General features: G+C 40.1%; 1 protein-coding gene across 1 annotated transcript in view; it reads right to left on the bottom strand.

Moving 5' to 3' along the window:
* The window catches only part of LOC115223959 (ras-related and estrogen-regulated growth inhibitor), a 74,768-nt gene extending 62,912 nt beyond the window's left edge, over window positions 1-11,856 (bottom strand). Inside the window, exon 1 of the mRNA XM_029794711.2 lies at window positions 10,991-11,856. Coding sequence (XP_029650571.1) covers window positions 10,991-11,129 — 139 coding nt within the window. The 5' untranslated portion in view covers window positions 11,130-11,856. The remainder of the gene's footprint in view (window positions 1-10,990) is intronic.
* Window positions 11,857-16,899: the final 5,043 nt, after the last annotated feature.

Genomic DNA, 16,899 nt, shown 5'->3' with positions numbered 1-16,899 from the left:
AAGCCCATGGTGTGTGTGTATGTGTGTGTGTGTGTGTGTACATATATATATATATCTGTGTGTGTGTGTGTGAGTTGTTTATCCTCCACCACTGTTTGACAACCAGTGTTGATGTGTTTATATCCATGTAACTTAGCAGTTCAACAAAGGAGACCAATACATGTAAACAGGTCTGCTTTGAGTATGTATCTGTTGGTAGGAGCACAAGGGCTGAGAGAGGGATGCCTGCTCTATGGACAGGGTGATTCAATTCAGGATTTGTGTCGCTTTACATTCTGAGTTCAAATTCTGCTGAGGTCAACTCTGCCTTTTCATTTTTTTAGGAGGGGGGAGGGAGTGATGAAATAAATATCAGTTAAGCAGTGGGGTCAATGTAATCAATTAGCCCCCTCCCCTCCCCACAAATTGCTGGTCTTGTGCCTATAGTAAAAGGGATTATTATTAAAGCGGTGAGCTGGCAGAATTGTTAACACACTGCTTAGTGGCATTTCTGTGTTCAAGTTCTACCAAGGTCAACTTTGCCTTTCGTTCTTTCAAGATCAATGAAATTAACAATCAGTTAAGCACTAGCTCCTTCTCCTAAAAAATTTCAGGCCCCTGCCTATAGTAGAAAGGATGATTGTTATTATTACTACTATTACTACTACTATCATTATTATTATTATTATTATTATCATTATTATTATTATTATTATTAAGAAGGCGCTGAGCTGGCAAGCATAGATTGGCATATTTTGGTCATATTATGCGGAGAAAATCCCTGGAGAAGGACATCATGCTCAGAATGGTCAGTGGCAAGAGAAGAAGAGGCCGACCATGAACCCGCTGGCTTGACACCATCAAGAGTGATACCGGAATGGACATAGCCAATCTGAAAGAAGTGGCCCAGGATAGAACTGACTGGAGGACACTGATCCAGCGAGTGACCGAGAGTCAACTTCGACTGAGCAGATAGATAGATAGAGCTGGCAAAATCATTAGCATGCCAGGCGAAATGCTCAGTGGTATTTTGTCTGCCGCTACGTTCTGTGTTCAAATTCCACCAAGGTCAACTTTACCTTTCATCCTTTCGAGGTAGATAAATTAAGTACCAGTTGAGTACTGGGGTTGATGAAATCGATTTAACCCCTCCCCCACAATTTCAGACCATGTGCCTATCGTAGAAAGGATTATTATTATTATTATTAAGAAGGCGGTGAGCTGGCAGAAACGTTAGCATGCCAGGCGAAATGCTTAGCAGTGTTTCGTCTGCCGCAACATATTGAGTTCAAATTCCGCCAAGGTCAACTTTGCCTTTCATCCTTTCGGGGTCGATTAAATAAGTACCAGTTATGCACTGGGGTCGATATAATCGACTTAATCCGTTTGTCTGTCCTTGTTTGTCCTTTCTGTATTTAGCCTCTTGTGGGTAGTAAAGAAATAGGTATTTCGTCTGCTGTTATGATCTGAGTTCAAATTCCATAGAGGTCGACTTTGCCTTTCATCCTTTCGGGGTCAATAAATTGAGTATCAGTGAAACACTGGGGTCAATGAAATCAACTTAACCCATCCCCAACAGTTTCAAGCTATGTGCCTATAACAGAAAGGATTATTATTAAAGTGAGCTGGCAGAGTCAGCATGTTGGATGCAATGCCTAGCAGTATTTCGCTCATTGCTACATTCTGAGTTCAAATTCTGCTGAGGTTGAGTTTACCTTTCATCCTTTCAGGGTGAATAAAATAAGTACCAGTTATACACTGGAGTTGATCTAATTGACTCATCCTCTCCCCAAAATTGCTGCCATTGTGGAAAAATTTGAAACCATTAGTATTATTATTATTATTATTATTATTATTACCTCTGCCTTAGTGAAGGTGGAGGTATTTTTTCAGTTGTGTTTGTTTGTTTGTTTGCTTGTGGATAAGATATCTCAAGAACCGTTGGATGGATTCAGATGAAACTTTCAGGGATGTTTAGCCTCATGACTGGCACGAACTGTTTAGATTTTGGGGTCAATCCAGTTGCCTTGGCAGAGGTTTGCATTCTCTGAGCGCTCTTATTATTATTATTGAGTGAGAGAGCAGTGCATGCCCTCATAGTGACATTGGGGTAAAATATACGAAGCCCAGTATACCCATCGTAACTACCCGTCTGATAAGGGTACACCAGGCACATGCATCACAACCATGTGTGCACGACATGGTGATCTCATATCAAGATAAACAGTGCTTGACCTTGCAGGTGGGGCCCAGTTAGGATTTTCTTCCCACACAAAAGGTCCCTGAATAAGGATTGTTTAGGGATGTTGAACGAACCACCCATGTTTCCAAAGGTGAATTATTCAAGCTCCAAAGAATTCCTTTCAACACACGGCTATGATGCTCCCCCACTACTTCTGCTCGTGGTCAGAGATGCACATATCATCAGCCACTAAGGTACATGCTCAATTGGTAATGGTCAAACAACTGACAAGCAAATCTGTGGCATTGAGCAGAATATTTGCTGTAGCCCATCTTTTTTATACCAAGACATAACAATGTACATGATAACACTTCCAATCAGTTAAGATCAGAAGCTATGAGAGCCACTGCCTGATATTGCATCAGGACATTTATTATTATTTATTATTATTATTATTATTATTATTATCATCATCATCAAGTGGCAAGCTGGCAGAATCATTAGCATGCCAGGCAAAATGCTTAACAGCATTTCATCTGTCTTTATGTTCTGAGTTCAAATTCTGCAGGGACCACTTTGCCTTTCATCCTTTCGAAGTTGATAAAATAAGTACCAGTTGAACACTGGGGTTGATATAATCGACTTAGCTCCTCTCCCAGACTTGCTGGCCATGTGCCAAAATTTGAAACCATTATTATCATTATTGGCAGACTCAGTAAGGCACCTGAGAAAAATACTTATACTTAGTGCAAGTTTTGAAGAGTGCAGTTTGATTTTAACAGTTATTTTTTCAAAACTATAATGGAAGTGACAGAGGAGCATATTTAGAATATTTTGCTTTATGAGTTCAATAAAGGCAACAACGGAATGGAAAGTGTGAGGAATATTAAAGCAGTATATGGGGATTGGACAACAAGCATAAGCCAGTGTCAACAGTGGTTCCAGAAATTCTGAGCCAGAAACTACAGCCTAGAAGATGAGCCTCATCCTGGAAGATATGTAGAGCTTGATGAGGATGTCCTGCAAACCCTGGTGGAACAAAATCCCATCGTAACTGTTGAGGATCTAGCAGAGAAGCTTGGATTTGGTCAATCAACTATTCATTGACACCTGTGTGCCATCGAAAAAGTCAGAAAATTGGGTTCTTCACAAATTTTCGAAGTCTAATCACACACAGAGAGTGAATGTGTGCTCTTCTTTGCCGTCACATTTTACGAAGGAACCTTTTTTGGACCAAATACTGACAGGTGATGAGAAATGAGTTCTCTGTAAAAATGTCAAGCACTGAAGACAGTAGGTAGGGAAAGGAGAAACACCATCATCCTAGGCTAAAGAAGGTTTTCATCCATGTAAGGTATTCTTATCTGTTTGGTGGAAAATGAAAGGTTTAGTCCACCTTGAACTTTCAAACCCAAACCAAATGAGAAAGGAGATGTACTGCAAGCAGCTTGAGTTGCTTAAGTCAGTACTAGAAGAAAACGACCATCTTTGGTTTCAAGATGAAAGTTGATCTTCCATCAGGATAATGCTTGGCCACATACAGTGAGGATGACATTCCAAAGGCTGGAACAATTTGAATGGGAAATGATGGCCCACCCACCATATTTGCCGGACATTGCCCCATCTGATTATCATTTATTCTGCAGTCTTCAAAATGATTTGGATGGAAAAAACATGTATTCTGTAGATGAGGTCAGAACAGTACTGTGGAAGTACTTTTCATCATGGGCAAGTGAATTTTGGAAGAGGGCCTTGAAAGTCTACCAGATAGATGGAAGAGCATTGTAGAAAATGAAGGGGAGTATATTTTAGATTAGAAAAGAACTTGGTTTATCTTAATTTTGAAAAATAAAAGAAGTATGAAAAAAATGCATTCTTTATGGGATGAACCAATATATGACATTGACTGAGAAAGAGCCTATGGAAAATCTCTATTCAAAACTGAGGATGGAGCCAAAAAGTAGACCAAGATGGTGAATTATACACATGTTCAGAAGCTTGTGCCATAATGTATGGGGAAGCATAAACACTTTTGTAACATAGTATGAGGTGGTGATAAATGCTGAGGTGACAAGAAAAACATGTGATTGGATGGGGGTTTCAATTTAAGTCTAATGACTCTGTGAGCACAGAACCATTCCAGAGCTGCGCTTTGTCAAGGTAGCAGAAAGAAAAGCCATGAGATTGGTGACAGAAGGTAGAAAACCTGAGTTTTACATGCAAGTCTATTTGACAGGCTTTTGCTCAGAGGTAAAAAAAAAGGGGGGGGGGGGCAGAAGAAAATAAAGGTAACTGTGCAACAGCAGACCATTAATACAGTGTGGCCTGTTGTAATTGAAGAGATTATCTCACCCTCAGTTCCAAGAGCTGAGAAAAAGAATATCACGAAGTGAGAAGTATGGCAAACAGTCAGAGAAGACTAGGAGGAAAAAAAAAACACTAGGAAAACATAGGAACCCAAATAAAAAATGCAAAAAGACAAATTGATTCCTTGACTTCATGGTGGTTCAGAATAGTAACAATAGTTACCTTGCAGGTTATATAGTAACTTACTGTATAACCTGCAAGGTAACAAAACAATATGTTCACTGGTTATGGGATCACTAAGATTTTAAGAGGTATAGAGAGAAGGCCTTTCAATATTTGTTCCATTCCTCTGCACAGCACTGAGGTTTACTTTGCTTTTATTTCTTTCAAAGTTGATAAACTACCAGTCCAGCACTAAGGGGAGGGGTCCCTCTTCCTCTCACTTTCAAGGAGAAATCATCTGTGAAGAAGGATGGACTGTGAAGAAGGTAAAGACAAACTGCTCGAGATGTTGTGTGTCATGATTGTGTCCTTACAACTCCATCAGGAATTGAGAGTTCAAGGCAAGGTAAAAGGGGCCAGTATCACGCTTCCTAAAAGGGAACATACTTTTCATTAAGACCACATTAGTGTTCTATGTTTGAGGGATTATACCCCAGAGAACGCAGCCTTTCATGGCTCAACTGAGGGCCCTTCTTAGCTCAGCCAATCCCCAAAAATCTCACGGATGTTTCTGGATGTGCCCTATTTTAGCACAAGGAGTAGATGCAGACAGTCATGACGTGTATGTGGGTGGGCTCCTCTTAATAGTTGCATTTATATTTATTCATTTATGTTTATATACATAGTTATCTATACATGAGCTGAGAGATAAGAGGAATCAAATGTTGTGTGCAAGAGAAACAACTGCACAAGTACAGGCATGTAATGTGTATGGATGATAACAGCTGGATAAAGAAGTGCCAAGAGATCCAAGCTGAAGAAAGCTTTGTGAGAGGAAAACCAAAGAAGACAAGGAAAGAAGAGAGGAAAACTGATCTCAGCATGTTTAGTTTCCTGAAGTGCCCATCCAGCGACTGCACAAACATCTGAAAACAATACCAGCAGCAGCAGCCAACCATTGAAGACCAAGTCTGGTAGTGCAGGCTACAGGCGCAGGAGTGGCTGTGTGGTAAGTAGCTTGCTTACTAACCACATGGTTCCGAGTTCAGTCCCACTGCGTGGCACCTTGGGCAAGTGTCTTCTACTATAGCCTCGGGCCGACCAAAGCCTTGTGAGTGGATTTGGTAGACGGAGACTGAAAGAAGCCTGTCGTATATATGTATATATATATATATATGTGTGTGTGTGTGTGTATGTTTGTGTTTGTCCCCCTAGCATTGCTTGACAACTGATGCTGGTGTGTTTATGTCCCCGTTACTTAGCGGTTCAGCAAAAGAGACCAATAGAATAAGTACTTGGATTACAAAGAATAAGTCCCGGAGTCGAGTTGCTCGACTAAAGGCGGTGCTCCAGCATGGCCACAGTCAACTGACTGAAACAAGTAAAAGAGAAAAGAGAAAGAGAGAGTGGTTTGGCTATGACTGCAGGGTGAGCACTGGAAGACGACCACATCAAATTCTGAAAGAGCAGCAACCGATGCACTGGAGAATCCAGTGCAGGACACCAAAGAAGGCACAGGCAAAACAAACCGAGTAAGACTGAAGTTACAGTGCCTTGTCCTCAAGGATGCTAAAGCCAGAGCCATGGATTGGAAAGCATGGAATAACATCACCAGAGTCCATCATCCAGTGGCACCTACAGCAGCATATTTGTCGAGAGGACAGCAACCCCATCTGTTCATTAGCTAGGAGGTTTAACAAGATTTTCCTGAAGGGAGATGACAAAGGAATGTAATGAAAACAAATGGTAAGATGTAAGATGCTGTGTTAGAAAGGAACTGTCTAACCCATGCAGGTATGGTAAACCAGATGTAAAAAGATGATGATTATCATCTTCCTGGTTATATTTATATTAAATAGTTTTGTTTTTATATCTATCATAAGTTCTTGTTCCCTACTTTTCTTCTTTTTAATAACAGTGCCTCACCTGGCACCTGTGCTCGTGGCACATAAAAAGCACCCACTACACTCACGGAGTGGTTGGCATTAGGAAGGGCATCCAACTGTAGAAACACTGCCAGATCAGACTGGAGCCTGGTGCAGCCTTCTGGCTTCCCAGATCCCCGGTCGAACCATCCAATCCATGCTAGCATGGAGAACGGACGTTAAACGATGATGATGTATACCTAATATATCCTTTAAACCGTATTATAATGTTACCGGCTTTTGTCCCAAACGCAAAGCTAGCTAAACAGTTGGTGCATCAGACAAAATGCTTAGCAGCATTTCTTCTGATTCTTTATGTTCTGAGTTCAAATTACACCAAGATCAACACTGCCTTTCATTCTTATGGGGTTGATAAAATAAGTACCAGATGAGTACTTGGGGTCACTGTATCAACTTTCCCTCTCCCCAAAATTTCAGGCTGTGCGCCTATAGTGGAAAGGATGATGATGATTATTATCAAGGTAGTGAGCTGGCAGAATCGTTAGCATGCCAGGTAAAATGTTTAGTGGCATTTCATCTGTCTTCGTGTTCTGAGTTCAAATTCTGCTGAGGTCGACTTGGCCTTTCATCCTTTCGCAGTCAATAAATTAAGTACCACTGGGGTCGATGTAATTGATTAGTCTCCTCCCCACAAATTTCAGGGCCTTGTACCTTTAGCAGAAACAATTATTATTATTAAGGCAGCAAGCTAGAAGAATTGTTAACATGTCAAATATTTTGTCCATCTTTATGTTCTAAGTTCAAATTTTGCTGAGGTCAACTTTGCCTTTCATCCTTTCAGGGTTGATAAAATAAGTACCAGTTAGGTACTAGGGTTGATGTAATTGACGTACTCCCTCCTTCAAAATTGCTGGCCTTGTGCCAAAATTTGAAATCATCATCATCATCATCATCATCGTTTAGCATCCGTTTTCCATGCTAGCATGGGTTGGACGGTTCAACTGGGGTCTATCATTATTTAGAGCAGCAGACTAGAAGTGGTAGACAGGACTAACTGCCTTGTAGCATTTATTCCCCACTTTACATTTTGAGTTCAAATACTGCCAAGGTCAGCTGAGCTTTTATGATCAAAAAATAAAGTACCAGTCAAAAACTGGAGTTGAATTAGTCAACACTATATCCCAAAATTTGTAGCCTTGTGCCTAAGAAATAAGCATTATTATTTAGGGGAGTGGATTGTCAGAATTAGTAAAGGAATTGGACAAAATGTCTCTGGCTGTTTGTTTTGGGATTTCAAGTTTCAAGTTCAGTTCTCATTGAAATCAAATTTACCTTTTATCCTTCCAAGTTTGAGTAGATAAAGTACCAGTTAAGTACAAGAATTGATTTAACCCTTTAGTGTTCAGATTATTCTATCAAACATAATGCCTATTGATTCCCATTGATTTGAATTAATCATGCATTATCTCATAACTTCAAGATCTTGATGGTGTAATTACTTAATGTAGAATAACATTGTAGGGTAGGTGTGAGAGCCTGGATCTGGTCAGTTTGAACATAAAACAGATTAGCTATTTTGGCTGGATATGGCCGGTTTAAATACTAAAGGGTTAATCAATGGATTAGTAGAATGATTAGAACAACAACCAAAATACTTTGCAACATTGAGTAACAGTGCTGTAACAGTCTGAGTTCAATTCCTTTGAGGTTAACTTTGTTATTTATCTATCAGGGGGTAAATACTAAATATAGGTGCCCATGGTATCAACTAAACTTCCTCCCTTCAAAATTGCTGGCATCATACCTGGTTAGTCCACATTACTCTGTAAGGAGCATAGGGCTGGTTCCCCAGTTATTCGCAAGATTACTCATGTTTGCCAGCAGAGGGGACTGGAACAGCATGAAAAGAAGTGTTTTACACCAGAACACAATGCATTGCCCAGTCCAGGAATCGAAACCCCAATCTTACGATCATGGATCCAATACCCTAACCACTAAGACATGTGCCTCCACTATCATTATAATAATAATTATTTTATATTATTATCATTATTATTATTATTCGGTGGCACGTAAAAAGCACCATCCGTTCATGGCCGTTTGCCAGCCTCGCCTGGCCTCCGTGCCGGTGGCACGTAAAAAGCACCATCCGATTGTGGCCGTTGCCAGCCTCATCTGGCACCTGTGCCGGTGGCACGTAAAAAACACCCACTACACTCGCGGAGTGGTTGGCGTTAGGAAGGGCATCCAGCTGTAGAAACACTGCCAGATCAGACTGGGCTTGGTGCAGCCTTCTGGCTTCCCAGACCCCAGTTGAACCGTCCAACCCATGCTAGCATGGAAAGCGGACGTTAAACGAGGATGATGACGAGGATTATTAGCACGCTTGGCAAAATACTTTGTGGTATTTTGTCTGTTGCTATGTTCTGAGTTCAAATTCTGTTGGGTCAACTTTGCTTTTCAACCTTTCAGAGTCAATAAACACTGGGGTTGATGTAATCAACTAGTCCCCTCCCACAAAATTTCAGGCCTTGTGCCTTTAGTAGAGAGGCACATGGCTCAGTGGTTAGAGTGTCAGGCTCATAATCACGAGATAGTGAGTTCAATTTCCGTTATTGAGCAAGTTGTTTTATTTCACGTTGTGCCAGTTGCTGCAGTTCCCTCATCTGTAGAAATGAGTCGCGACATCACTGGGGTCAAGCTGTATCGGCCCCTTTGCCTTTCTCTTGGATAACATCGGTGGCATGGAATGGGCAGGGTGGTATGCATGGGCAACTGCTGGTCTTTCATAAACAACCTTGCCCAGATTTGTACCTCGGAGGGTAACTTTCCAGGTGCAATCCCATCGTCATTCATGACTGAAGGGGGTCTTTATTAGTTTATATCACTATATTCTGAGTTCAAATCTTTCTGGGTCAACTTTGTGAGTACCAACGTTGACTTAAAAGTTAGTAACTTTCCCCAAGATATGGATTAGTGCCCATGTTAGAGATAATCATCATAATTATTGTGGTTGTAAGAGTGTTTAATGGCAGAGTTGGTAGAGCGCTGTACGAAAATATCTTTTAGCGTTTGATAATAAACCCATGTATATTTTCTTTCTTTTTTTTATTTCAAGTTCAAATAACAGGCCAGATGAGATAAACTTTACTTTTTTACCCATTTAGGGTCGATAAAATGGGATTCTCATCAGACTGTAGTTCATTCATTCGATTATACGCTTCACCTAATGTATGTGGCTTTGAGGTAAAATTAAAAATCGTTGTCATAACGGAACTAAATAATTACTTTATTTTACTCCATCTCTTTACATCCTAAACCTCGCCAGCGTAAATAATGTCTTCATTTTTCCCAGCGTCGAGAAAACAAGTACCAGTAATATAGTCGATTCAATTACCTATGTGCCCCATCTACCGCAAAATTATTGGCCTTGAGCCAGTGTGAGAAATAATTGTTGTTGATTTCGTTCTTTCTTTCGTTTCGAGTATTTGGCACAAACATTCACATACTGAGTGGTATTTATTTTCGTTACAGGAGGGAGGGAAAAAAATCTCCCATTGTAGCTAACATTAAAACGATTTACAACGAAGCATCTCATTCAATGAATGCAATAAAAGACTTGCAGTTAGTTAAATTGGATAGATTTGGCAAGCCGCTATTTTAATTAAATAGGTAGGTACAACGTAGCTTGACCAATCCACAGCCACAATCAAATACAATCTGTATTAAAGCATTAAAGAGAAAAAAAAGTAAAGGCATTTCCATCGAATGTAGTTTAATTTCTACTACTGGGAGGGACCAAACTTTGGAATGAATCGTGGTTGGAGTAATGTAACCATTAAATCCGACCGTGTCGTCCCAAAAATGGAAGGGAGAGAGAAAAATAGTGTGCGCTTTGAAGAACTTCTCTAACTTAACTTCCCACAGATTAACGTGAATTTTGAGGATGAAAGAGGACGGAACGGTGGGGGAGTCCAACAAACATTCATATTATACACCACACCACCACACAGACAGCACAAGAAATAACAACGATGCGTGTTACTTCGAAATCTTGACGAAACTGAACGTTCCCTGAGTAGTTAATAAGTTTCAGAACGCAAACATTTTTTGTTTGTTTGTTTAATGTTTCACATAACGATATTTATACAAAGAAATCGAAAAAGATGTGTGTGTGTGTATATATAAGAAACTCGCGAGGATTTACTTAGAAAAAGATATTTTTTTAATGAGCCGTATATATTATCTCTCTCTATACATGTAGAAGTTTGGAATTCTAAATGTAACGACTACCCCTCCACCGAGAAACAACACCATTATTTTTACCTATTTTCTTCCTTAACTTCGTTTTGGTTTTCAAACCAGCCCAACATGAATCTTCAAAGACGAGAGGTTTATATTTATTTATTATTATTTTTAAAATCTTTTTTTTTTTCAAGTTTGGTTTGTATGTAAGTTTAAACTTCATACTCACCACTTTTGCCGACACCTTCTGCCCCGACTACAGCTACTTTGGTTTCACCTAAAGATGATTTCTTCCTTTTCAGATAGGGTCTGAGTGTGGCCCCTGCTACAGGTCCGGCTTCTTGGATAGTTGTCCCAGAGCTGTTCATAGCCTGCGCAAAAACAGCGACTTACCGAATTCTTTGATCAGTCATAGAAGTAAAGAAACCCTGCCAATTGTCTTTTTTGCTTCTTTCTCTCCCGTTCTTTTTCTTAAGTACTTATTGTCTGTGTTTAAGCAGATAGAGAGAGGGGGCGGATGCGGGTGTTTATAAGCGTGAATATATGTGTTGTGCGTGTATAATGACGGGGTTGGTGGTAGTTTGGCTGTCTGTTTATCTGCAGGTCTGTCAGTCAGTGTTTGGAACAGGTAATCCAGTTGTTAAAATTATCTGAAAGTAATCTTCCGTTGACCATATAGTAAAGTAAAATTTAAAAACAAATCTACAAAAATACAAAACAAGAACAAACTTCTTGTTGTTGTTGTTAAACTACTAACGAATGTGTATATTTTATGGAGATTGGATGATACTGAGTTACCTAGGAACTATGTAGTAAGAAGAAATTATGACTGACAGATGGTAGTTAACTGGCAGACAGAGTGTAACAGAGGAGGGTTATTTGAGAATAGATAGAGGAACACGACTGGGAAGGAGAGGCGACTAGATAGAGTAACGAATACAAGGTATCTAAGACTTCGAGGTGGGAGACCGGAGTGGATAGAGTAGAGAAAAAAAGTATGAAACTGGCGTAGAGAGGATAGACAGAGTAATGAGTATAGAAAGGGGTATATGAAATAAAAGAAGGAGAAAAAGTAAGAGATAGAATAAAAAGTTTTAGGAGGAAGGGCAAAAAAAAAAAAAAGATAGGATTGATAGAGTAATGAATGTAATGAAACTTAAAGAGGAAGAGAACAAAAATGAGAGAGTGATAGAGGGCGAAAGTAAGAGATACATGGATAGTGAAAGAGAGATAGAGATAGAGAGATAAATAAAAAGGGTGAAAGTGAGAAATAAAGAGATAGTGATAGAGGGGGAAAGTGAGATAGAGAGATAGTGAAAGAAGATGTGAGAGATAGAGAGATGGTGAAGAGGGTGAAAGTGAGAAAGAGATAGTGATAGAGGATCAAAGTGAAAGATAGAGAGATAGTGAAAGAAGGCAGAGTAAAGTTTTGTTCGGAAAAACGAGTAAGAGAGTAAACGAAACAGGTAGAGGGTGAGAGAGAGAACAAAAGTAATGAATATAAGAGAGAGTAAAAGTAATAAATAGAGAGAGAGAGAGAGAGAGAGAGAGTTGGTATAGAGAGAAAAAAAAAGAAAGAAAGGACTATAGAGAAAGATAGACAGATAGAAACAGTTAAACTAATAAATAAATGAATAGATAAATAAAGCAGATAAAATAGATAAATACTTTGATGGATAGACTGATAAATTAGTAGATAGATAGTTAGAGTAAGAGAGAAGGAGAGGGTGCCAGAGAGGGTTAGAGGAAGAAAGAGAGAAAAAGGGAGAGATGGGTATATGCTAGTCTAGGTATCTGTTAGTAGAAGAGAAGGTAGAGGAAGTAGGGGGGCTGCATTCTATTTTGGTGTAAAAACGGCCCACTTCTCAAAGTTATTTTTGTCCAAAACTCAGGCTTCCCTTCACCTTTCCAAGAATCTTGCTGTCGTTATTTGCTCTACCTCATCCTCTCCACAAAACATTGCAGTAAATATGATTGGTTATTTTTGTGTATGAATACCGAAAATAACAACACAACGTCGACAAACCACCACGTCTATTACCACACACCATCGCCACCACGATGATGATGATGGTGGCAATAACAATGGTAGTGATGATAATTATAATGATGATGATGATGGTAGTGATAATGGAAAATGATGGTGATGGTGGCGGCGGTGGTGGTAATGATTACAATGGTGATGATGATGATGGGAGAACGCTGACGACGAAGGAAACGAAGATGACGATGATAAAGAAGAGGAACATTATGATGTTGATGACGATGATTATGATGGTAATGAAAGTTCCAGACGACAGAGGAGATATAAAGAGGAATATTATGAAACTACCAAAAGAATGTTGTATATTTCTCCAGAAAGAAAAAAAACCCATTTCGAAAAATGGTATAAACTGAAAGATTAACTATCTTTGATCGGGCAGTGTGTGTGTGTTACTTGTTTTATGTTTAACCCTTCCAACACAGATCAAACTTTAATACAGTGCCATCTCGAAACAAGGGGGGAAATGGGCAGTCGCTCGGTGGCCTCACGGGCCTTGAGGTCCAGTTCTCATTTATGCACGTTGTGGCTTGCTGTCAATAAATAAATACATGTTTCTTTATTACCCACAAGGGGCTACACACAGAAGGGACAAACAAGGACAGACAAACGGATTAAGTCGATTATATCGACCCCAGTGCGTAACTGGTACTTAATTTATCGACCCCGAAAGGATGAAAGGCAAAGTCGACCTCGGCGGAATTTGAACTCAGAACGTAGCGGCAAACGAAATACGGCTACGCATTTCGCCCGGCGTGCTAACGACTCTGCCAGCTCGCTTGCCTAATACAGTAGGGCCCAAAGCACAGATCTGTCCCTGCTCCCACTTGACCCTTCCCAGGTGGTGGTTATATCAGATCGTCTGTCGTTGTCGACGACGACAAAGGACACAGCCTTGTTTGAAGACGGGGAATGGTGTGCCCGGCTGTGGCCGATCAGGTCGATACATGCTCGGAAGGCTCTGCCGCAGGTCGGGCATTGATGGTGTACTGGGACTGAAGGTAAGGAGTTGGCTCTAGACTTGCGCAGTTCGTGTTTTCTTTGTGTCCCTGCAATTTTGCTCTGTTTGTAGGAGGTGGAACATCTGTTAGTGCAGTTACGCCAAGCAGGGCAGGGATCTTTTCGGTTTGACCGGCAGTTTTTAAAAATAATTTCCACGTAACTAAACACTTTTAAACTTCGTATACTGGTAGAATGTGTTTATAAAACATCTTTTTCTCTTGGCTTTATTGAGAAAATTCTATTGTTTGTAAGATATTTGTTGCTTTTTTTTTCTTCAGTTTCTGCAATTTCAACCAATCAATGACGTCTATTGAGGTGAAAACCTGTGCCGTATGAATATGTCCCTCGTTTAAGAAACAGATTGGGTTTATTTACATTTGTGAAGAAAAAATGATACCCTTCCCCCACCCCCACCCATAGCCCTAACCCTAAAACAGATTGAAATGCAATAGATCGATACTAGGGTCATAATTATGGGTGACAATTTCATATGACACCGCTAGAAAAAACTGCCGGTCAAACCGAAAAGATCCCAGGGCAGTCTTGCACTTGTAATTCTTAGGCGTCGGGGTTGATCTCAAAGCTCTTCAGTAAGACTTTGAGTGTATCCTTTACGTGCTTTTTCTGTCCACCTTGTATGCGCTTGCCTTCCGTCGGTTCGCTGTAAAATGATCTCTTGTGGAGGAGTGACTTCCAGGCATTCGAACAAAATGGCCTGCCCACCTGATTTGCGCTCTCCTCAGCAGTGTGTTCATGCTTGGCAGATCAGCTTGGGAGAGAACCTCGGTGCCTGGGACATTGCCTTGCCAGGTGCTTTTAAACAGCTTTCTCAGGCAGTTCATGTGGAAGCGGTTTAGCTGTTTGGCGTGACGTTCATAAATCGTTCAAGTCTCGCAGACGTATAACAGAATATGCAGCACAACTGCTTGGTACACTTTGAACTTGGTAGCCATCCTAATGCTTCTTCTCTCCCGCATTGATTCACGTAACTGTCCGGATGCTTTTTCTTGGCTTTATTGAGAAAATTCTATAGTTTGTAGCATATTTCCACTTTAATTTCAAGCATTTCGGCAATTTTAACCAATCGCTGGAGTCCATTTGGGGTGAAAACATTCCGTGCTGTATGAAAATGTCCCTCGTTTAAGAAACAGATTGGGTTTATTTACATTTGCGAAGAAAAAAAACGATACCCTTCCCCCACCCCTAACCCTAAAGCAGATTGAAATGCAATAGATCGATACTAGGGTTATAATTATGGGTGACAATTTCATACGACACCACTACGGAAAATGGGATTTTTTTCTAGCGGTGTCAAATGAGTTTGTAACAAGGTTAACTAACCTCCATCAGTTGCTTCCACCGCTGCTGATATTCAGTTTCGGTAAAGTGAACTGGGGCAATGAGTATTTTGGTGCCCTAATAAATATATGAATAAAGTGACTTACTCCAGTTCCGGAATCGAATCAATGATCTTACGATTAAAAGACCAACATCCTAAACATGCACCTTCTCTGCCGAACAAACGAGTCGACAATTGAGCTAGTGAAAGAAAAAGATAGAGGGAAGGGTAGAGGAGGTGGAAGACAGAAGGAGATACATACAGAGAAAGAGAGAGGTAGAAAGTAAGAGAAAGAGAGCTAGAGAGAAAGCAAGAGAAAAGAGAGGGTGAATATGTGAGCACACACGTCACACTTCAAGATTCGCTGAATGATAAGAATGCGTAATGGTTTTTTTAGCCCTAACACCCAAACTTAAGTCATGACTTTTTACAGCTTATCTTCTGTCTTACCAATTGTGGGTGATTTTCCCTCGAAGTTCCACATTCTCAACATTGCTAAAATCTGTATCAGAGACACTTGACACACAGTTTCTCTTCAGTTCTTAGATATAATTCGCTTGATAGTCCTCCCAACAGCAATATCGTCATATTTGAGACGGTACGCCGGTTGCAAACGCTAAAATCAACAAAGGAATCTCAATGCACGGTGAGTTCACCCTAAAATTTCGCCAACATTCAATTTCGAAACCCTAATCATCTTTCTTTTTTATCTTTTCCATGTTCCAGTCACTGCCACTGGACTGTGGCCACGCTGGAGCACCGCTTTGAAGGATGTTAGTCGAACGAATCGACCCCAATACCTATTATTTTAAAACTCGGTACTTATTCAATCGTTTATTTTGGGGATCGAACCGCTAAGTTACGGGGACGTAAACAAACCAACACCGTTTGTCAAGCTGTGGTAGGAAACAAACCCAAAGACACAAACACACACACATACATCCTGTATACAACGAGCTTTTTCCGTTTGTCAACCAAATCCGCTCACAAGCCTTTGGTTAATTCGGGGCTACGGTTGAAGATAACTTGTCCAAGACTAAACTCAAGACTATGGTTGGGAAGTAAGTGTCTCGATTACACAGTCACGGCTGCGTCCATAAATTAAAAAGAAATTAATCTTTATATATAAAACTGAAGTTGTGTGAGTGTCTGTCTCCTATGATTTAGATTCCTAACTACTCCCACATTTTGCGGTGCAGTGTAACCAAAAGCGGGTATCTTATAGTCGTGATTCATATCGAGCCCTTCTGGGTATTAGCGCGCGTCTACGATGAGTCTATGATTTATAAAAAAATTTACCATCATTTTTCCTATTTTTAATGCATTTTTTAAATATTATATAAGGGAAGTAACTCTCCAAACATGCTTATATAGTTATTTGCCTTACAAACCCGAGCAACGCCGGGCGATACTGCTAGTTAAAAATAAAATAAATAAAACGGTTTAAACCGAAAGACCAAAATTTGTAATTCGTTAGTTGCATAACTACGAATTTGAAAAATTAAAAATGGATTTTTTTTCTCTGCGCAAATATGTCCCAGGGGTGTTTTATGTACTTGCAATTTGTCCCTGGTATTAGAAGTGTTTCCTATCACTGTTGATCTACAAGGTCACTCGATTTATTAAAAAACAGCTGTCAAATTCCCTCGAAGCTTACCTTACTCTCTTACTCTTTTACTTGTTTCAGTCATTTGACTGCGGCCATGCTGGAGCACCGCCTTTAATCGAGCAACTCGACCCCGGGACTTATTCTTTT

This window comes from Octopus sinensis, linkage group LG24, assembly GCF_006345805.1.
Source record: "Octopus sinensis linkage group LG24, ASM634580v1, whole genome shotgun sequence".
NCBI classification, from domain to species: Eukaryota; Metazoa; Mollusca; class Cephalopoda; order Octopoda; family Octopodidae; genus Octopus; species Octopus sinensis.
Note: the sequence above shows the minus strand (reverse complement) of the source record. Positions and strands in the feature narration are given on the sequence as shown.